Raw genomic sequence first — 23671 nt, forward strand, 5'->3', positions numbered from 1 at the left:
ACAGCCAAGTAAGTGACACTCCAGCTCTGTATAAAGATGTAGATTTAGTCAATAGAGAAAAAAATCCTTTAAAATATTACAACAGTAATAGCACAACTCAATACAACTCATCAGTTATAAGTAGTTTTAATGATTTTTCACTTTTTGTATATGATAATCCTCAAAGTAGCATTCAAAAATATAGTGCAAAATATTTATTCATTTTATTTACAAATAAAATGTGCAGTTCAGCTTCTTATCCTCATCACAGTAAATGTTATTCTTCTATGAGATGAATAGAAATTCAGAAACATTTGAAGAGACAAAAAGTTCATTTTAAACCTAAGAACAAAGATCTTTCCTTCAGTTATATTTTTGTAGAAGTTACACAATATTAGTTTTTTAAAAATTGTTTTCAGTTGAAAAAAAAAAAATGAAATTCCAAGACAACACTAAAGAATTACATAGGAAAGAATGTTTTTTTAAAACCATAAAGTTAATTTTGCTGTGACAATCACAATGCAAATTTCTTATCTACATAGAATATAAATTCTTTTGCAGCTAAAACATAGAATCTTTACAATGTAATGCTTTTTCCCTTCTCACTCTACAAATTGCCTTTAGGGGAAAAAGTATTCTAGTATCTTCCTTTCCCTCTCATGAAACAACAGATGCTTTGGTTAAAGAGCAATTCGTGCGCAATAGTGTTTTAACTTGCAAGGCAGTACTCCTTTATTAAGTTGGTAGAATTCCACTAGCTGGATGAGATCAGTAAATCTGGTATGACCATCATCAAGGGTATAGAATAGCTTCCCATCATCTTCCAACTGTAAAAATGGAAAAACAAGATAGAATAAAATCCTCTTTTGCTATGGTATTTCTTCCCAATTGAAATACTTGTTTGAGAAGTGTTCTTGTAGACCAAGGTAGTCATAATTTTATGACTACTGAGAGAAGGAAAAATACAGCGATCACTCACAGCAAGATCAAAAATAAACAACAGAAAAATAATGCATTCTTTAACTTCCCCTTTAAGTTAGGTACATGCCTAAAAGGAAAGAAAAGTCAAGTAAGTATAGGGATATTCTTTCTGCACTAACAATATTGCTTTACGCCTTTGCTTTGGAATGATAGCTGGAGTTAATATGAACACTGATTTTTCACAGAGTGACAAGAAACAACCAAGTTTCAACTTACTCATGGATTTCAACCTTTACTCCATTCGTATTCTGTGTAACTGCTACATCACGTATTTTGTCACTTATTTTGTAAGGTGCAATGAGGCTACCCACTAGTGCACTGGTGTACTTGCTATACAAGAAACTGCCCATCACAAAAGTAACATGCTTGATGTACTAGTATGTTCTTTGTTGTAGGGGAAAGAACTGCTGCAGCTCCAAACGCGTGTATTAGCATAGATATAGAGAAGAAAGAAGAAACCGCAAAACATACCTTGAAATACATACGTTACTTTTGACTTTTGGATGCTTAAAAATTTACAACCAGTATTTCCCTATTCTAGGTTACTGAACATCAGCTCTTGCACAATTTGTATTGCATTGGTGACTATATACTTTCTCAATTGCTTTCCTTTACTGCTGATACATCTAATATCAAGAAGCTTCAGTGCAATAGTGACTAATTAGTATCAATGTAAATAGAGGGTAAAAAACCCTATTTAAACTATTTTTAAAAAGAAAAGGGGAAAAAAGATACTTTACAAGATTGAGAGAGTAATGAACAGAAGATCCTGAAGTAGGGCTAGTGTAGAGTAGCAGATGATGTGCTAGGGAAAGATGCAACTATTCTACTTGAGGACAGGGGAAGGGAGAAGATATAATTAGTTCTCTTACCTGTAATTAAGATTTCTCATCTGAAGCAGCTGTTGAACTGCTTATGACTCCTGATTATTCTACCCCTTTCTACCATGTCTGGAAGTAGTTATTTTCCCTACTTTCTCAGACTTTGGTCAATCCAGGTCAAACGCTGCTAGTTAAGGAATTACCAATGTGTGCACATGTAAATTCCTGTGCTCCAGCCAAGAACCTGAAAATGGATTATCATCCATCGGACTTTCCTTATGCATGCAATTTTCCTGCCAACACACTGAAGACAAGGAAGAGTTGACAATTCAGATGTCTGTTGACTGGGATTTCATTTTTAGCTTATTTTTTCCCCTCCAAGTTAATCCCAAACTTTGACGTGAATACCAGACAGATTGCTAATTGTAAAGCAATCAATATTTTGCAAAGTAAAAACTCATATCAAAGTTATGTTGCTGAGGAACCTAACATCTTTCGCAAGCTAAGAAGGCTGTTATGAGAGAACATTTACTGGAAAAAGACAGTCCCAGAAATGCCTATCAATTCTTCTTCTTCTTTCGCATGGACTACAGAACAGCTAATTTCAGCATAAACTACACTGAGGTTAACTTGTATCAGTTCAGAGCATTAAGGCTGAAAAACACATTTAAGCTATCAAGTTCTCCAATTTTCAGAGTATAGGATCCCAAATGTATCCCAAAGGTTTTCTTCTCATCTTTTTACAATCAATTCCCTTCCATCCGCCTGCAATACCTGTTGCACGTTACCAATGTTAACATGATGCACCAGTTAATGTGGGGGAAGCTTGAATTGGCAGGCTGCATGCCCTATCTGAAAGGAGACATTTTAAAATGCAGTACATAACCTGAAGCAACCTAAAATGTAAGAGAAAAATAATTCACTTAGCAACTGAATGATTTTTAATTTGTAAAAAGACCTTCTAAATGCCATGTATTTACTTACATTTAGTAGGAAAGTTTATCTTCTCTTCCCAATTACTTCATTTAGAAGATCAGCAGCAACCAGAAGCAAAACCTTTACCCCCTCAAAAAATACTTTTCTGAACTCCTTATGGAGTATTGTTGTAGCAAAAACAGAGCATGCGGTAAGTCAGGGTATTGAGAATGGCATGAGGGATACTGAATGCAACTGGAAATTAAATGACAGAACGGAACTGAAATATGCCTATGTTTGGGGAACTAACAGTTTCCATATTCTCTCTTGGGATTAAGTTGTTCTCATTACAGATTTATTTTTTCTGGTAACTAGCATAGGATAAATTGCTTTACTTTAAAAACAATCAAAAAAAATTTCCTTCAAGTAAGGCAGGTTTTGCACTTCAGTGGTACAGGTCTTCTAGACCATCAGCATGGAAAAATTGACCCAAGTCTGTAGACAATCTATGTCAAAATAAAGAATCCCTGGTTCCTCCAAAGATCCTACAACAGGAGAGCAAGGTTTTAGCATGTGTGTATATGATTAATTCCTCAAATGCACTGCTTACATCTGCAGAAGAACATTAGAACTGACTAGATAATGTTTTTGAAGGGAAGAGGAGCATCATCTAGCTCAGAGGAAACTGAAGATAACTGCAGCTTCCTGCTACATCTGCTCTTAGAGAAGAGAGGATCTGTTTCCTGATAGAGAAAGAAAAAGTAGTCTCTTAAATTTGAGAGTTAAATGACATCCCAATGAAGTAGAATCATACAGTATTTGTATGGAGTTCAGAAGGTTTTCTAAACCACACAACAGTTATCCCAAAGTAAATACTAGAAGCGACCACAGTCAATAGAAGCAGAGAGATCTTGCACCTGGGATTCTGATCACAGAGCATATGCTCATGCTCGCATGGGATCCAGGGCATAGCTATCACTTTTGGGTGAAGGACTCATCCATTGTTTGTACCTAACACAACGAAAATCCTGCCCAATTCTTTTAACAAACATTGATTCACGCCTTTCCTCCTCCCAAATAATGCTTCAGTTTATTCTACAGGAACTTTTTTAGGGGAGGATATCAGCTACAAGCCCTAGGTAAGGCATACAGAAACTTGGTGAATGATCATAGCGGATCACCAGATCAGAAACAAAAAAAATGTCACTACATTCATTTCTACTGAGAAACAGAAGAATCTCCTAGAAACTTCAGTAGGAAGAAACATGGAGGCTAGAGTATTATGTGGTCTGGAAGAAAGGTTCTTGTGAAGAGAGAAGAAAAAGTCTGCTCAGTTATGTCAGGCATCTGTGGCTAAAACACATAATGCTAAAGTGTTTCTCATCTCAACAAAAGCAGCCTGTAAAGAAAACAGTATAAACCAGCTCTAGAGAGAGTGGAAGATATGGGAAAAGCTGGCCATTCTGGCAGGAGAACTGGATGATATCCTTCAATGAAAACTGATGGAAATATTATTTCAATTTAGGAAATTTCAGCTTACCTATAAGTAGCTAGACTAAATAAGGATATCAATATTCTGCTAAAATTGTCCCCCTGAAGAAGACCTGGACATGAATATATCACAATAACGTGAATCAAGAAGAGAGGTCAGCAAAACATGTTTGACTCCAAATATTGAGAGAAACTATCCTGAACAGATGAGTCAGTGAGATATACATACATGTTGTAGGCAGTCCACCTAAACAGATGACTAAAAAGAAATTGTGCACATATTGAAAAATGAAAAGGCAGTATGACCTGTATTAATACATGATTTTCATGACATCAGGGTTGCTTCTATTCCAGTTCAAATAGATTTGTCTATTTTTTCAAGATACTTTTTAGGATTTCGTAATACCAGTCAAGCTTTATAACAAATCAAACAGCAAAGCTCAAAAATGTTCAATTCTACTCAAGAATACTAATTATTTTTAGTGATACAGGTATTATGTTTACATCTTCCATATACCAGCAAAAGAAAAAAAAAATCCAGCAATATTCTAATCACAATTATTCAATTGTTTTGTTTTACAACTGTATATATAAAGTGAAAGAATTTACTTACTGGTACAATTTGAAAATGCTTTATTTTTAATCCATGACTCAATGACAATACAAATGTTTTGGGGTTACTTTGGCTATCACGTACCAGGAATACCCTAAAAGAGATTGAAAATTTTCACAGTAAGATCACTCTGGAAAGCCTTTTGTAAACATCCAGTTAAAACTGTTGTAAATTCATTACAGAAGTACTAGTGAAAAGCAAAAATAATATTAATTACCTAAGTTATGCTTTTAATCAGTGTTTCTTTGCAAATGTGTCACTGGAAACACTTTTTCTTAAATTCTTCTTCACCTTGTCTATTATGTGAAAAATATGCATTCTCAGAATGAATGACACTGTAGGCGTTAGTTTTTACACTGCACAGAATTACAATGCATCTCTTTAGACAGAAAAGTACCCCCAAAGTTTGTGCTTTGAACAAAATTTTTCTTTGGACTCTGACAGTTACCTAAATCACAAGCATTACAGGGAAAATTCAAAAGGTAGTTCAACAGGAAGTTTACAGAAAAGGTAATGCAAGACATACCAGAATGATTTTCACATCTGGCCAATATTCAGAAATGCACACTCACTTCTGCACATCGGCAAAATTCCCACTGAGCCAGAGCTACACTCCGCTCACTTTATAACATTGTTATTCAAATCACAACACTCTCAATGGCCACCAGTGTCACTGCAACTAGTTCACTGATAACTTTTGCCAGCCAGGTTATGGATAGACATAATTTTCACAGAATCACAGAATCGTATAGGTTGGAAAAGACCTTTAAGATCATCGAGTCCAACCGTATTTTACCATAATCCTGGTAGGATACTCTGCTACAGGCAAGGGATAATTACCAATAAGAGACAGCTTTCATTGAATCACTGAGTTTAGGATATCGGCAGAGAACAAGTCTGGAGGACGGAGGGAAGTACCTGATTCACAGCCTTGTAGTGGAGAGAGTCTGACCTGTTTGTACTGTGCAGGTCTGGAACAGATATAGCTAACCAATGTACCAAAGAAGGGAAATGGAGGGACAGCCATTGGCAAGCATGCTCCTCTCTCAGGACACCAAAGGAATGGACAAAACGGACTTGCAGGTATCAACCAAGTGAGCGCTAGCGGCCACCTACTTTTGCCCACCCACATACCAGGAATTAGAGCACAACTTATAGGAAAATAAAGGATTTCAGGAGAAGAAAGCAGACAAAGGCTTACAGTGGATTTTCACTGACTAACGGCATGGATCCAAACTGCTAATTTCATCCTCAAAGTTTTTAAGAGTTCTATTTTTACCAACTAAGAAAATACCTGGAATTAAGAAATTTGGAGTCCATAATCATTCAACATTTTTATCAAAATCCCCATCCAGTCTGATTTGGAGCTCTGATACTAATTCAGTTATTAAAGAAGGATAACTGCCAACTCAGCATATGGCTCGTAAAAGCACACGGCAAGTATAAGGACAAGTCAGAGTTCTCAATAGACTCGGGCTCTCCTAACAAGCTCTCTCTCACCACCTAGTGGCCTTTCACCCTCTCCAGGACATGAATGAAATTTTTCAGAGCACAGTCAGACAGACCCTTTGCATAAACTTAAATCTTTTATATGTTTGTCATTAAGGACTGGCATTTTATTTTATTCAGAAAAATGACACTATAAGAACGTACCACCTTCCAGATACCCAAAATGGGGTCTCTACACCCAAATACGGGGATCCACATTAAAGAATACACAAAGTAATCCCATTGGGTAGGAAAGAAAATGCAGGTTGATTAGGATTTATGTTCCCATTCATCAGTTCTTTTAAAGTCAATTTTCTTACTTTTTTCCTTGTTTTAACAGCAAAGATAAGCAACATTTGTCCTTCTTCATATAAAACGATCTTTACTCTTTTCTAACCTTATCACAACAGACCTACTTTAGTTGTCAAAGAACCTTTAAAAAGATCACTTTATTATGAAGAAAAGGTTGTAGTTCACAGAATCTTAGAAATCCTGGTCGGAAGGGAGCTTTTTAGACATGCTGGATGACTCCAAACAACTGCTCCCTCATAAACTTATAAGGAATTCTCTGAATGACCAGTTGTATTTTGTCATGGGCCTTTTGGTAATGCCATTATCCCATTCATCAATCAGATGCCAATCAGTTTGCAATCCTGTCAACCATTTATCACTGAAAAGCCTTCAAATGTCCTTTAGGAAGTAAAGTATGAAATCTACAATGTTGCTACATAAACTTATTTGAGAAAGTTGGTTTTACACTGGAACAGCAGACCCAAAAAACTTTATTCTTTCATAGCACACCTTAAGAATGTTGCTGTTCCTAATTCTGTTATTGGGTTATTCAAATACTGAGACTACTGTAGATCCTTTATATAATAGTTCTTTTATCTTCTATAAGCCGTCATGAACAGCATATTTTTTGGTACATATGGTATTACAGAGGTCCTACCACCTGTCATAAATGCAGGAGATCTCCCTACTTGGGATCACCTTAAAATGGTCAACGTGGATTATTTTCTCTGCCCCCTGCCCCCCGAAGCTAAAATCTTATTATTCCCACAAAAAACTTCTGTATTTCTGGTGATAATTCATTCTTTCAGCCCGTCAAAAAGCACAGCATTTGTCACATGCTGTAATGTATTCATGACTTCATTGTAACTCCTGAATATGTATCTGACAGCATATGAGCGCTCATTCTACCACGTTCTAATCAATTCTATACAGTCCACGCAAGAGTATCACCCTCACCAAAACCGCAATGCATATCTCTGAATAGATCCAAGAATATAACATAAACAACACTGTACTAAACTAATGTTAGCCAGGTATTCCTTTTCTCATTTCAAACACCATTGCTATTTACTCGTCAAATCTACGGGATTTCATTTAACTGGGTTTCATTCAGTGTACCCACTGAAATACACTGGAAGATTCATCAGCCCTAGAATGACATACTGCTCAGAAATACATGTTGGATTCACCCCCATGTCCCATCCCTCTCACGTAACAAATGCAAAAATGAATGCAGAGTAAAAAAGCAGTTTCAGGATGATTAGCCGGGCTTAAAAACAGAACCCCTGAAGTTAAATAGAAGAAAAAACACAAAAGGGGAAATCCAATTAGCCACCCTTGCTGAGTATGACTACTTTTGTCTCCCTTTCCTTCCGATCTCATTTTTTTTTTCCTAGAGCCCTTTCTGCAGATGTAGAAAACAGTGTTACAACATACTTAATTCTAAAACTGAAGGAATTTAACCAGTAATCTGATATTACAGGTATCTAACTGGAAACAGACTCAGAGAAACTTAGAGTTTTATGGAATTACTCATTGAATGAAAGAGGCCCAAGTTTATATTTAATGCAGGAGTAAGGTTAAAAATATGGAAATATGGAAAAACAGGAGGATTTGAACATAAAATACCTACTTGCTTTCTCATTTTTTTAAAATTAATATTTAAATGAGAGAAAAACAAAAGCGAATAGTCTTATCGTAATTTTTATTGTTTACTATTACGGGATAATACAATTTATAGTCATTTCATGAGGAAAAGCATACTTTTTTTCCAACAGCTGTCTCTGCATAGTTCATCTTAGAATAAGGTTAGTCAATGTTTTCAGGCTTGCTTTCATTCTTTCATCACTAATAAGAAATACAAAAGACAGTGGTGCCAAAGTTGACAGTTCCCAGAGAATATTGTGCAAATACAGAGCTCAAGTGCCTGGCTCTGAGCAGACATAAGTAATCTGTCAGTGACAGAATCGAAGTGTTAGATCACCACTTTATTGCTTCCAAAAGATATAAAATAGAAACCAACTGATCCCCAGATAGCCCTATATAAAAGAATTTTTATTTCTATTAGCTAAGTGTAAATCTTCCTTCCTCCATCTCCCCCCCAATAAGAAGTACATGAAAATAGCAGTTGTTGACTAGAAATGTGTCTCAGAAGAGTTATGTAAGAATTAACTTACCCATCTACAAGTCCATGCTGCAAAATAAGTCTCTGAGCCTCTTCTCTAGAGATTTTATGATGAAACCATGACTGAGATCTGTGTATAGCTGTAGAAATAAAGATCTTTAAAAAACATGTTGCCTTTTGAAAGAACCAGCTATTGCATTTCTATGGCAATTAACTCACACATACCCATGTTAGATATGGCAATAGGACTACCATGTGAGTTGAGTCGTAGACACCCTCTCCTCTGTATGAGAGAAGTAAAAACATGATTTCAAAGCTTTTTTGGTTTTGTTTTTTTTAAAAAAAAAACAAACAGAAAATACTATTCTGATAAAGCAACGGTGTTTATACCCGCCATGCTAATCCTTCTTCAACTGCAACTGAAAGGGCTTCTGATGGATTTTCTATAATTCTGCTTCTGTGTCCTGAGAAATCCATTGCTACTAAAGAATTTTCTGAAATGCTTCTCTGCAACAAAGAAAAATAAATTTAGTTTGTTAATTTTTTTAAAAGATCCATCATTTAGAAGTGAGCTTCTGAGAAAACATTATGTTTTGTAAGTGGTGTTTCAAGTATCTGCAGTGTTTCCCATCAGAGCCAAACTCATTTTACCCTAGGGAGCATTTGTAATTCCAGTATGCTGCTGCAAAGCTCAGTTTTACAATCTGGCAGGACAGATCATCTTTTTGCATTACTGCAATGGATGATAAATACATCACTTTACCATAAACTATTTATATTTCTAACTATAACTAGCCCTTTGCATGTCAAAACAAGTCAGGAAACTGTTATTAAGTTGTCCAAGTAACAGAAAAAAAGATAAAATACAAAATTCTTATACATAACCATCAAATTAACAAAGATTTGAAATATTTTGCTATAAATATGTCATAAATTTATATATTTTCTATATAAACTTTCACTCAAAATTTACTGGATTTAATCATTGAAAACAGTCATTTCCATGGAGTTTAACTTCTATTTTAATGGCTCAAAAGTTGGCATGCACTGAAATATCAAATAGTTAAAAGAACATTCTAGCATTCTATAAGTTAAAGTAATATCTGGAACACAAGAGGCCCAGATTTCTGTAGGGTTAGCAAAGCTTCCCAGTCCAAAACCAAAGCAGCTCTGTTTTGTTCCTGTTTGGTTACAAGCATGAATGTAACTAGACATGGAAGACAGCAATTCTGTAGTTCACTGTAATTCTTGACACTGTAGTCTAAGGTCTGCCTGAGTAACTATAACCTGTAAAGAACTTTGCAAAAGTAAAAAAGCAAGGGCAAAATAAAAGAAAATGTTTGCCTCTAGGAGAGTGGAGGGAACTGCTTGTAGCTGACATGGTTGTGAGTTATTGAGGAATGTGAAACATGGAAGTGGTTCCCCTACAAAGTATGTTCATTAGCTTGTGCACTTAATTCCCAAGTTTATCCAATTTGCTGTCTAATTCATTAATTATACACAAGTAGAAAAACAGTACCATGCTTAATACTGGTTATAGATTCTGCCTGTGTTAGAAAGTACATGAGATAAACCGCACACAACAGTGTAGGAGGAGAGAGTATCAGTAATGGCTCCCAGATCCATTATAAAAGCAGCAGCTGACTGTTGTAACAGCTACACATAACAGAAAGTAAAGACATGTCAGTGTATTAAGCAGAGTTTTGAAGCCGTGCTTATTAGCAATACCACTGAAAACTATTTTTGTGATTATCTATAATAGCAAATGCATATTTTAGGCATTTCAACAGCAAGAACTATAATAAAAGCTAAAAAAATCCACCATAAAATCACTGTCACAAGTCCCAGCAACAAGTAATTTTTGCCCAATTTAGCCAACAAAAAAACCACAAAAGTGATATAAATAATCCATGAAAAAAACTCTGAAATCAAATGACTCATAAAGAACTGGGATAACATAAGATATTAAAGAAAAGGACAACCTGATCCAATCCCAACTATCTGACTGAGGAGATGGATGTCTAGTATAGGCTGTTGTTCCTCCCAAACCCAGTTCTGCCAAATTATGGTGCTCCCTTGAAGTCCAGTCAGTATTACAACAGCTGAAATTCATCTTAAGTACTTAATATTTTATTTTTTTTTAAAAATGGAAGTATTACTGTATACTGAAAAGGATGTTATAGCTTTCTTATTCATCATTTACAGCATGTGTAACCTTAAACACTTTGCTTCTTTTTTAATGCATTTATAGTTCTGCTGCTCTGTTTTCAAAATCCTCTTTCCATTCTTTTTGACAGTGATAATAAGCCAAGGAACTCCCAAAATACTGGAGATTTGACACAGGGAAAAAGCCTGTTAACTGGTCTGAACTACCCGATTTGTATTAAGTAAATGAATTAATTAGCTCTCTAGTCAACCCTGACAGCCCTGAAGTTTTCAGCAAGCATTCGCACATACAAAGATTTGCAGGATCAGGTCAGTAGTATAACAGACACAAGTTACTTTAAAATAGCATGATGGCAGGAACAATATATTTATTCATGGAGCTACTGTGGGACATACCATAGGTGTTATATTCAAAGGGCTGCAGCCACTTCTACCTTGATATGGTTGCATGTAATTCTGATACAGCTGCATCCCATACTAAAACCAGAAAATAACATGGTTAGCATTTTAAATTATAAACCTAAGACAAGTAAATTTTTTTCCAGATATAAAAGATAACACATGCTTTTCTTTACCATTAAAAACCAGGGACAAATGCTGTTAGGATAAGGAAATGCACAACGTCGTTGTTGCTGCTACCTTTATAAATATACACTCTGCATTAAATACTACCCATTTAATACACCAACTGACCTATTCCTATTTTGTCACAGACACATTTTAAAAACATATTAAAGTTCCCTTCTTGTGTATTCTTGTAGCTTTGTTCAACATTACTCAACAATCTCACTGAATTCAACATGGTTACATATAAGCACATGCTTAATGTTAAGTATATGCAGGACTGAGGCTTCAAGACATCCTCCCACCCCCTACAATGATTCCTGTAATTTGGTCTCTCTCTGTTTGTTGGGATGAAGAAAAATAAGCTTTTGGAGTACAAAATTGATATTGCTATTGCATGGGAACCTAGAATTACATTACTTCTCTACCTCACAGCATCAAAATTTCACATAGTAAACTTAAGCAAGAAGTTAAGTCCATACAGAAAAATTACCTTAAGCAACCTAATTGCTGTCATCCAACAGGTCCTACTTTGTTCATCATCTGCACAGAGCTGTTTCAGGTCTCTGGTTCCTCCTGATTTGTTAGGCTAGAAGGCCACAGCACATTTTTTTAGCATTAATGCATATCTTGAAGATAATACCTGTTGAAATAAAATCCACTAATTCTCCTATTTTATAAAAGACAGCTGAATATTGTTTTCAAAAACCTTAAAAGAAACTTAAGCTTACCTAAAAACTGTGGCTTGCTTTAATATGTATCAGAATAATAAGCTTGTACCTTAAAGCAGAATCCATAGTTTGTTGGTGCTCCAGAAATCTTTTTGCCTGTCAAAGACATGTACATATCACTATTGCTGAATTCACAGAAAAACTGCAGATGCCTTGGCTCCTAAAAAGAAGAGCAATGTAATACAGTTAGACTATTTTTAGCCGGCCTCTCTGGATAAGAAACTCAGAAAAGTATAGTAGTTATCCTGTTCCAAAATACAGTCTTACATACTGCAGTTTAACTGTCACATCATGAAATCTAGAAAGAGACAACTCAACATTAATTTTATAATGCCAAGAAAAAACACCTCAAACTAGTCAGAGTTCATTCTTCTAGAAAGGGAGAAAAAAATAAAGTTCAAGTGATATCATTTCTGGGAAAACATCCACTAAATTCAAGCCACAATATTAGAGTAGGAATCAAGTTTTGAGACCAGTATGCATTTCAAACATCAAAATAAAATATACTTTCATAATCTGAAAAACAACATACTGTAATTATTAGTGTCCAGTACTATTTCTAACCATTATCTCCATCCCCTAAGGTTAATTAAGTCAAGGAAGCAAACAAAAGAAATTTGCTGAAGGATACAAAAACAGCTCAATTAATACTCTGGCAGTTAATACAGAAAATTCAGAACAAGAAAAAACATTGTTTTAAGTGGTGTATGTAAAAGGTCTCTCAACTCCAGTGTACCCTGTTTAACATAATCAGGTTTAAAGTATTGCCGTCAAAAAGTTCAACTAGTCAAATGAAAAACTGTCCAGTGACAAAATTTGAGAACTCCCAAAATCTTCCTGTAAAATCCTTTTATACATAGTTTTTTGTTTATTTTAGATAATGAAGTATTATGTCCACCTTTAGAGCATCTACTTATACTTCAGAATTTTAACTACTATTTGAAAATTCATTTTAAAAGGGCACTCTGTTAACTGATTGGAAAAATACTAACCAGAATGAAGCAGTTATCAGGCAAAAAGAAACTACTGTTTCTAAGACAATACTTCCCCAATTTTATATCTCAATCTCTCTCTAGATTTTATCTATAATAAATAGATTTTTTTTCCTTTTTATCATAGTAAGTTAAAATTCAAATTTTGGTTATTATTACAACAAATGATAAATACATAGACATATGCTCTAACTTCACAGTTGCCTCTCTCTTTTTTTTCTTCCCTTACCTTAGATGTACCTTTAGTGGAAAAATAAAGGCCAGATCTTCTCAAAAGAAAGTACAGTTTTTTCCACGATTTTTTCCCCTGCTCCTTTGCATGCAAATACCCATGAATCTCAGGATACGTGCTGGAGCTTAGGAACATCTGAAAGAAAATATCAGACATGCATTTTTCTTTTCATCTGAAACCAGCCTTCTGTTTCATTAACAAACTCAGGCAGGACTAAGGGGAATAAACCCCTAAATACACTATCACACCACGGTAATTCAGTTATAATTGCATCTAATCCCATTAAGCGTACCTCTGATTTAAGGCATGTAGAATGTTACACAACTCCAAGGTATGCTAAGCAAGTTATATATTTATATGGAACATATGGTTTGAAATGAGAGCATTAGTTATGCAGTATGTTGACTTCAGCAACAAAACCAGTGTAAGAAGTTCTGATCCCATGCCTTAGACCCTATTTATATAAAACTGCAAATCAATGCTACCAAAAAAAAAAAAGTGCCATCCCCTCCCACCCCTGTGTTACAAACCAGATAAGGGAACTGATCTGAGTCAAAATTAATTCAGCAAACAAATCACAAAATCTGAATCACAAAGCCATGCAGGTCAGGCAGATACTACCATTTTCAAAAGGAGGGAACAAAGGTCTCAGGACCTGAAGTGGTGCTTAAGTAGGAGCTTTAGGAGCTTTAGTTGAAGCAAAAACAGGAGAGGTTGGGCCAGTCACCAAGACAGCTCCTGTCTGTGCTCAAAGTCATATGGCATAGAGTACTGTAAAAAGCTGTATCAGGAGGAAGGAAAGAGGACTTAAAAGTCTAAGAGATCAGCCATTTTGCCTCCAGAACTGCAAGAAAAAGGTGCGCACCCTCACAAGCCATAGAAAAGGCAGAATGATATGGACAGACAGAGAAGTTAACTAATGCACTGAGAGAAACTAACTGATGCACTGCCTCTACTCGAGGTATTCAATGGCTTCTCTTTAGCCATTTCAACCAGACATTGTCAGAGTGCATCACAGCTGTTATCTTGCTAAGACCAAGTACACAGTTCTACTCAGTCTGCAAAAGTCCCCACTAAAAGCTGGCAACCATGTTAACTTTATTCTAGTTTCATGTAATGCATTCATTTTTATTATTCTTCTTCCAATAAAACTACTCAGAACCATGACTCACATCTAAACAGACTAACCTAGAATTCTTCAGTTTCCATGTATGCAAAGGAATCTGTGTTGTTACTAAACTCTTCAAGCAACCTTGCCCCAGACTGGCCTGCAGAATCAGAAATACTATCTAGGCTTACATAGAGGTAGGGAACAAGGGATTTTCTGGTTGATATATGCAGCTTTCATTGCTGCATTTTCCTCCTGTCTGCTGCCACTTCCAGAAAATCTGATTTGAGGACACGAAGCAACAGATTACCAGGCAAGAGACAGACTGGCCAGTACCGGACTGCAGCAAAATGATGAAGTGAACGTGACTTTGGAAGTACACCGAGTTCTTTGGCCACTAAATAATGCAGTTCAACCAAGATACACAAGGTTTCTTTCACTTTTATTGTTTTCCTACCTTGCAGACAGATGCATGACTGTACCACCTGTAGACGAACACGAGCTAATGAAATTCAGCTGGTGTGAATGCAGTAATATGGGCAGGCTTCATGTGACAGGGGAGTGCCCTAGCCCACAACTAGGAATGCATTATGAATAGCTTCACTATTCAACTGAATAGTTAAATTACAGTAAGACTAGGTACATCTGTCTACATGTGCTGCTAGCACACAGCTGTGTGCAAATGCAGTTTAAACTATTTCAGCCACATTGAAGCACACAAGATAGGTCCTGGTTAGGTGTTCCAGCCTGTTAATCTTCCCATTTGCCACGTATTAACAGGTTCACTGATGGTGAATATAAAGGCTGAATTGAAAAAGTATTTTAACTCCATAAACAAAGTCAAACGGAAGCTTTAGGAAAATCTAAAAGAGTCAATGTATGTAAAAACAAAAAATAGCATCTTTTTAGGCTTTAGTATCTCTGCTGAAGATGAAAGGAGTGGCTGGCTCCCAGCCTGCACAAGCGTCTTCCCCAGGATTTCTGCCATAAGAGCTTCAAACCAGAAGCACTGTCATGAAAAACGCTTTGCTTACTCAGCAGACCAAACTGGAGGAGGAATACAAAGCTCCGCTTCAACAGTCACTGTTGTACCCATGCTATCAATTAAAATAAAGTAGCAATAATGCTAGGAAAGAGGCAATCTTAGATCCATCTTTTTCTTTCTAAGACAGCTGAGGACTGTGTGAGAAAATATAACATGAACAAGCTGCAGTCAAAACCATTAACTGTCACAAGGAATGAGCGGTAAAAATATTTCAGAGTGAGAACTGAATGTCTGTAATAAACAGCTAAAACTAAAGAGAATAGAAAAGAGAACTTCCTTGGGTTTTTTTGTTCTGGATTGGTTTTCGTTGGGTTTTTTGTTGTTGTTTTGGTTTGTTGTTTTTTTTTTAATGGAGGTACATGCAAATTTGTTATTGGGGGAATAGGTCCCTCTTTATGCAGATAAGAGGTAAACAAAATAGGGCAAAAATAAGAAAAGTAAGAAAAGTCCTTAATATAGGAAGAAGAAGTGGGGAGAGTTAAATGATGGTATGCTGCAGACAGGGATTATTGGTCACACAATATGCAGAAATAAGCTTGTACCCTCTCCCCCACGCAGTGAAATATATAACATGATATATAGGGAGGTGTCAAATGTCACCATGTCTTTCAGATGCTAATATATGACAGCACCAAGGACTCGATTACCATTTGATTAGCTGTAAAACTGACCAATTTAAAACTAATCTGAACAAAAAACAAAGCAAATAAATGTCTTTTGTTGGGGGGGGAATCAATCAACAACAGAAAAAACAACAGAACAGGAAAAACATTGCACTGTCTCAGATGAATATAATAATAAAAAACACAGAAATACTAGATGTCACTGAATGCAATAAAGATTGAGAGCTGCACTCCTAACTATGCAACTTATTTGTCTGCACCTTCCACATTTTCAATGAAAGAATGGCTGCAGTAGCGGAGACGACAACATTTGCTAAGGTGGATGCTTCTCGAGCACTTACACGCTATTTTGGAGAGTTAAAGAAGCCATCATTTTCCTAAGGCTCTGTGAATCAAGTTTGAATTTGATGACTGATTTCTTCAAAGATGTGATGACACCTGGCAATGATCCAGCCCAATGCTACTGGGAATGAGCAGGATTTTCCCCTGAACCTGCTGATAAATTTTGGGGGGCACCAAGTAATTCCAGTGAAGAACTGATACTGATTCTCAGTATCATCTCCTATAGACTTCAGTCAATCTGAGGGGTTTAGACTGGGAGAAAGGCCAGCAAAACCTAGAGTGGAAGAGAGGGAAAGGCAACGGACAGACTAGAACACATCTAGGACATTGACAAGAGACTGAAATTCAGTGCATGGCTATTTCAGCCTGAAGACTGGAACGGAGTCAGATGAGAAACTGGTCAGGGAAAGGGGGACTTGCTGTGGCAGAGAGATTAAAGAAATGAAAGCTTGAATCTTGAATCCGTGAAGGCAGAGAATGGGAACAATTAAGAACACGGGGCAAGAGATGGCAATGGAGAAAGGACAAAAGGAAAAGACACTATCAGTAATTCTACCTTTCACAAAATTATACATGTTTGTCCTGGTAATCCTGTTCTGTCTTAAACTTAATTTTTGCATACATAACATTTATTTTTTAATGTTTATTTAGGAAATACACCTGCTCCCTTCTTTAACATATTCTACATCAGGTGCAAGGTTTTTTCATTGCTCTGGAAGATGGCTTGGACATGTGCTATCTACAATAGCTTTTTTTAATGTATTCACATTATACATAAAAAGCCATTAGAAAGAAGCAGCCAAATTGGTCAATACAAGACTTGAACTCTGAACTTCAAGTCTACCTACAGAACCCGAATATCAACTGCATCTCAAACAATGAGGAAGAGCGGGGGAATAGGTCTATTCTTAAAGCAAAACCAGAAAAAAGTGTAATTACCCAAGTAATTTCAACCTTCTATTTTGAAGATGTCACTGTTAAATTTAAAACACTGATTGACATACTGCATAGTGAAAAAAATTCTGCTAGAAATACAATTAAAGATTAAAAAAACAGAATTACAAAATTGGATAAATTTGAATTGTTATTCACAGACAAAAAGAAAATGAAAGAAACCTAGGATAAAATTTTGACCTTTCAAAGTAATTTAAAAAAAATTTATTGGCTTCAGTGAGGAGACCTACTAACTCAGAAGGACTCAATTCTGTCCACACTATCTATGCTGTGCAGTCTATTTATTGGAAATGCTGTCATTAATAAGAATATAAAAGGATCTAGTATGTACATTAATTCATCTAAAATAAGAGTTGCTCCAATAAGCAGATGACGTTTTAAACAAGCCCCATTTAAAATTACATTCAACCAGTTTCACATCTAATTAGACCAAGTGAATTAATTTGTTGCCCACCTATGAAAGTTGCTAATTCTCAAAAAACAAACAAACAACACACCCTAAAATCTGAAAATAATAGACTATTTCACTGCTATGGGGAGAGGCCTCAGATTAAAATCTTCATACTACATTCATTTTTAACATGTTTTAAAGCATCCAATTTGCAAAAATAACCTAAAGCAAATTCCAAATGATCTATACTGCCTACCACTAGACATGTACATACAGTGTTGTGTCTCAGAGCAGCCATACTCTAATCAATATAGTGACACACTTTTCTTTTTTTAGGCTAAAGAGCTTCATGGCAGAGATTAAACCTCTCTCTTTGGTATACATAGACATTCGGTATATGTCAGACCTAGTAATTTTACTTAGCCCATGCTAAATGGATAGGAGACACATAAACTTTTTTTTTGTTTTTGAGGCTATTTAGATGCTCTGATTTAAAGTCATCAGCCAAAATACTCACTCTTTCATTTTCAACTGAAGTCAAGAAAAACATACCTGAAAAACATTTTACTTGCTTACAGCTCAATACACAAAAAGCTATAAAAGTATCAGAAGTGATTTTTTAATCACTTGTAAGCACTGAGTTCTTAAAACTAATGTCTCTCTTGATACTTGACCAAGCACATCACAAATAATAATGCAAGCCCATTAACTTGTCTTAATGAAAGTTTCCACGGAAATAGTGACCCACTGTAAACAATTTACCCAACTGCTTCTGCTGAAACGTGCATAACAGCTGGACAACCCACAAGTGTATTCTCTACTTTGAGCCTAGTAAGTTTCATTTGACAAAATACAATTAAACAGACCATACAACATAAAATAGCAGCAGAGGAGAGTTTGTAACAAAATTTTTCAAGCTATGAAAATGGGATGTAACTATATATATTTAGAATGAGTCTTAATCTTACCCACAAGCTCTGCACACATTGTACATATCACAATATCGGCTTAAGGAAGCTCTGTGCAAGAGTATATGGCAAACAGTCCCATTATTTTTTTCAAACTACCAAATTACATTTGCGAGTGAAAAATATTAAGTTCTATTAACACAGGGGACAAGATTTTCTAAATTAAATGTTTATGTTAGACTGCAAAATCTATTTGCTATTTAGGTAGCAGAAGTGAACCACTTTTCATTAGATATGCAGCATCTTTTGAAATTACAAAGTTTTTATTTAGGTTTGTAAAAATTATTTACGGAATCTAGCATGTGTCAATTAAATTTAATTTGAAACATTTTTTACTATATTTGGGATAATCTTAACCTCCTGACTAACATCCACTTCCGTAAGGACAGAACTATTTAATACAGAAGAATGCTTTGAGAATTAGTTCTTTAATGCTTTTCATTTACTAGTGGATGCTAAGGTAAAATTTATTATACAGATCCAAAAAACATTTTGTAATTTCTATATTTCTTTTAGTTCTACCTTAAATATCTTGTGTTATTATGTTGCCTTTCCAATCATTCTTTATACCCAAAACTCACACATTGTTGTCTTAAGACCAGTGAAAATTCTTCTATTAATTAATTTTTCTAGTGACAAGCAAACAAGAATGATGTGTATGTTCCCACCTTTATTACTCATTCTTCCCCTCTTTGAGAAGTAAGACGATGATCCCTGATATGGTCATTCTGTGAAATTATTCCCACTGTAAATTAAAATCTTGTGTCCACTTAAAAGATGACTAACACTGAGTGACCTACCATATTTTTTTTCAAGGCAACAGTAGCCTTCAAGCTAACAAATCATACTAGTCAGTCTAAATTTTCTACTCATTAAGTTTAACCATTTAACTCTTTTTTTATATCCATTTGTATCACATTACCCATTCCTCAGTATTCTACCAAGGCCTGCTGTTAATTATGTGCTGAGTACTGCAGCACTCCACCTTTTTAAGGGAACAGGGTCTTTCACCTGAAATACGCAATAAAGGTATTAACCATTTTTACTGCATTTTGTCTGTTTTGGCACTTCTTGATTCTGAAAGAATATGCAAGTTTGCAACTGTGGTCATATAATAACTGTCTGGAAGGGACACATCACTTCATATCTCATAAGGAAGAAAAGTTATTAACCATGTTTTGAGTTATTCAAAACCTAGCAACAGATCCAACAGTGACAAAGAGCTATGCTCACACAACACAGACAACTGGAAATTCTGAGCTCGTCTTCATTCAAATATTACATACCTGTAATATCCCAGAGTGGCTTACAGCTGCATTGGTCTCACTTGGAAAAGATATCATATGATCTGGAAAAAAGCTCTGTAACAATAATAGTTTGTATCAAAGTTATGTAAAAATAAATATAAAACTTCGTATCTCTTTTGGACGTAAAATTAAAGTTCTCAATGCAGTGCAAGACACTGCAGATTCTCTGATCCAATAATTTAAGCTAACCTTAATATCATTCCTAAATTTGTGACATCCTATATGTTATTTGCTGAAAAACTTAGAATTTTGAGAAAACATCAATGTTCTCTGGAAGCAAGAAGTTTTCATACACCAGTGCAAGTCATATTGCAGTACTTGGCCCTTAGTGTTGCTTTTCTAGCAGTAATTTCTATTGCTGTTGACATATAAGACTTGCCTGGGGCTTCAATATGCTACAAAGTAGAGAGGATATACACCAACATGCTGAAAAATATATTGTTTTCTATTGTTTTAATTACACTAGAAACACAGTAAAATATTTTGGCATAACTTCCATTAATAGAGAACAAGTCCTCGCAGGTTTAATTGTCCATTTTATATGATATGAATATGACTTAACATAAAAATCTGACTACATCAATATGGTGTCATTAAAAAGTCCACATTTAAAGTGCCAATTTCATTATCAAGGAAAGCTCAAGGGGTGATTTATGGGACAGACCTGCAGCTGGGGAATTCAATATAGTCATGCAGATATGAACCAGCCAAGAGTTTGACCATTACTAATAAAGTTTTCTCAAGGCTTGGACAAGTTTGAAGCTAATATTCCCTTGACCATCAAATGTCTGCTGACTTTCATTTTTAATAAAACTGAACTAACTACCAGTAGGGTTAATTCACATCAACTCACTTCTGATAAAGCATGCTTGCTACACCTGGGACCAGAGTACCCAGAATAATGACTCAACAGGAACAGTAAGGACTCTGGTTAGCCACAGCTGCTGATGCTAGTCATAGCTGCATGTCTGCCACACTCCACAGCTGGTTCCACTCACGGGTTAAGCAATACACAAACATGCTTATTCTTCGAAAGCTTCTCTACTAACTGTAGATCATCTCAAGCTTAGAATTTTTCACTTGTGCAGTGATATCTCCATGTCAAGGGAGTACATGATTTGCCCAGAGAAACACAGGTGGAGCAAGAAAAAAAACCCCTCAGATCTCATATCTTTTGCTATCTTAATATTTATCTCTTCATCCTTTTCACAGGTAGATAATTTGAATTCCCTTCCACTTTTCACCTTTCACCTCATACATTTCTGCTATTTCTCCCTTTGACATCTGAAACAAGCTGGCTTTATAAGAGACAGCATTAGGAGTGATGCAAATACACCATGCATTTGAGCAACCAGATGGTGAGTTTCTCATGCTGAGCTAGGACTGCTTCCATGGCCTTTGCCATCAGCCAAGGTCTGAATCAGCAGAATTAACCTTTGGCAACACCCTTGAGTTACAAGTTTTCTCTGCTCTCTTTCTATTCCTTACATCCACTAACTTGGTCTTCACTTTCACTTACTCTTCATAGGATATGGCTGCTCATGGCCTTTTGTGTCAGTTGTCATTTAGCTGCAGCTGTGAGAAGCTGCCATTGGGCAGCGCTAGGCCATAACATTTGATTTTCACTTTAACAATGAAATAATCTTTGCTACAGATGCCCCTCCTCACACTGCTTCATTTTATATTTTATTGTCACTTGATGGAAAATTCACTCAATTTCAAAAATTATATTTTGTCGTAGGTCCATGTGCAAACTTCAATAAAGTTAAACCCATGTCTGCCCCCCTCACCCCCCCCAAAAAAGTAAGAATATTGATGTTTTACAATTGCAACAAAGGGACCAGCCAACAGTTACACACACTACAATATATTCCTATGTCCCATATACTCCCTCACAATTATTCCTTTTGATTCATGTTACACTAACAGCTTTACATTCTGCCTATCTGTGCGTAACAGAAAAGACTATTTTGCAGCAACAGCAATTGCACCACTTCACAGATACATTGTTAGGACTTACCAGTGGATTTTTAAAAAACTCATACTTGGCATAATTTTTTCTAAAACACAGTTTGTTTTCCTCTTCCATTACCCAATTTGACTGGACTTCCATCACTAATTCATGATCTTCTATAGCTCTTCCTGTAAAAAAAACCCCAAACAAATTAAAAAAACCCAATACATAACCTGCACCTAAGAGCCTAAGAGTAGAATGTGAAAACACAAAGCTCAGATAATAAAAATATTATTAAATTAAATTAATTTAAATGAATACAAAACATGAAACAAGCAATCTGAACACAGTCCATTAATCAGGTCCATGTTACACCAAGTTACTGTTCCACCTCAGTAGGGCCCAACTTCTGAGGTAGGTCACACGTGGGGTTTTTTGCTCATGTTTTGTTGTTGTTGTTTTCTTTTACAGGGGCAGCTGAGGGCTTTATTCCATTTCACGGCCAAATCCACGTTCTCCCTGCAGAAGCCAGGCAGCTCCTGCTGTGTGACGCATGGGGCAGCAGGCAGCAGACCACTTCAACCATTCACTCAGCCTGTCTGGGGCGTCAGGAATGTCTTTCTAACGCTCCTTTCTCTCATGCATCATTCATACGGTGCAAGTTATCTGCAATATAGAAAAGCATTAATTTGTCGTCTTCTCCCCAGGTCCCTACTATGTCCTGAAGCATTTCTAAAACTGCAAATGAACTTAGGGCATTTCAGTGTTTTGATGTTTTTGCACAAATGAGGGATACTGAGAATTTTAGCAGCCGCAGAACTAGCATACGCAAAAGGAATGGTAAAAGTAAGCCATGAAAAAAACCTAAAGAAAACAAAACAAAAAAATAACCTACAAAGTGAATCCTTATGTGTAGTTTGGCTTTGCAGTGGGGTGAGGGGAAGAAAAGGCAATGAATTCCGTTATTTGTACCACAACACCAGCGTTCAGAATCTGTATTCTCACTGCTTTAGTCTGCTTCTGTTCCTCAGATTCTTGAGTGAATTTTTTGATTTTACAGCAATATGAAATGCACTTATAGGAAAGATATAGTATTTAAGAACTTTCCTGTAGATGTCTTGTGCATGTTTATGTGTTGCATGCTCTGAGTAATGTAATGGGACTACTAATAGCGCAGCAAGTTAAGCATAAATCCTGAAAGACTATGGATAATTTCTGTACAATATTATTTATACCGCCTTTTTGGGTTTTTTTAATAAGTTTCAGCAGCTTATGAAATCATGTAACAAAAAAAGGATGAACATGCTTCCAAATGAGTATAGAGTTTTTGTGGCCACTTGTACTTTATTGTGGACTCAAACTAACGAGAACAAGATGGAGTTGAACAAAGATGTAGATCTCATTTAAATGATCATTGGCACCTCCAAATTTAAATTACACCCCAATAATGAGTTATGGGTTAAGAATAGGTTTGAGATCTAAACTTATGTCTCCCTGCCATGGGAGTTTTAACATCCAATGGGGTTTTAACATCCAATTCTGATCATGGTTTCAAAGGGAAAAGGCAATTAAAAATATATTATAAAAACC

The 23671-nt window shown here is 35.8% G+C and overlaps 1 protein-coding gene across 1 annotated transcript in view; it reads right to left on the reverse strand.

The window, feature by feature from the left end:
* Positions 1-659: 659 nt before the first annotated feature.
* GRB14 (growth factor receptor bound protein 14) overlaps positions 660-23671 on the reverse strand; it is a 48403-nt gene continuing 25391 nt past the window's right edge. The window contains exons 3-13 of the mRNA XM_072874405.1: positions 22148-22269; positions 20107-20181; positions 13387-13524; positions 12215-12325; positions 11928-12023; positions 11267-11347; positions 9095-9211; positions 8930-8987; positions 8757-8844; positions 4801-4894; positions 660-806 (exon numbers count right to left, since the gene is read on the reverse strand). Of these exons, the coding sequence (XP_072730506.1) occupies positions 660-806; positions 4801-4894; positions 8757-8844; positions 8930-8987; positions 9095-9211; positions 11267-11347; positions 11928-12023; positions 12215-12325; positions 13387-13524; positions 20107-20181; positions 22148-22269 (1127 nt within the window). The remainder of the gene's footprint in view (positions 807-4800; positions 4895-8756; positions 8845-8929; positions 8988-9094; positions 9212-11266; positions 11348-11927; positions 12024-12214; positions 12326-13386; positions 13525-20106; positions 20182-22147; positions 22270-23671) is intronic.

The sequence above is a fragment of the Ciconia boyciana genome, chromosome 10 (assembly GCF_034638445.1).
Source record: "Ciconia boyciana chromosome 10, ASM3463844v1, whole genome shotgun sequence".
Classification (NCBI taxonomy): Eukaryota; Metazoa; Chordata; class Aves; order Ciconiiformes; family Ciconiidae; genus Ciconia; species Ciconia boyciana.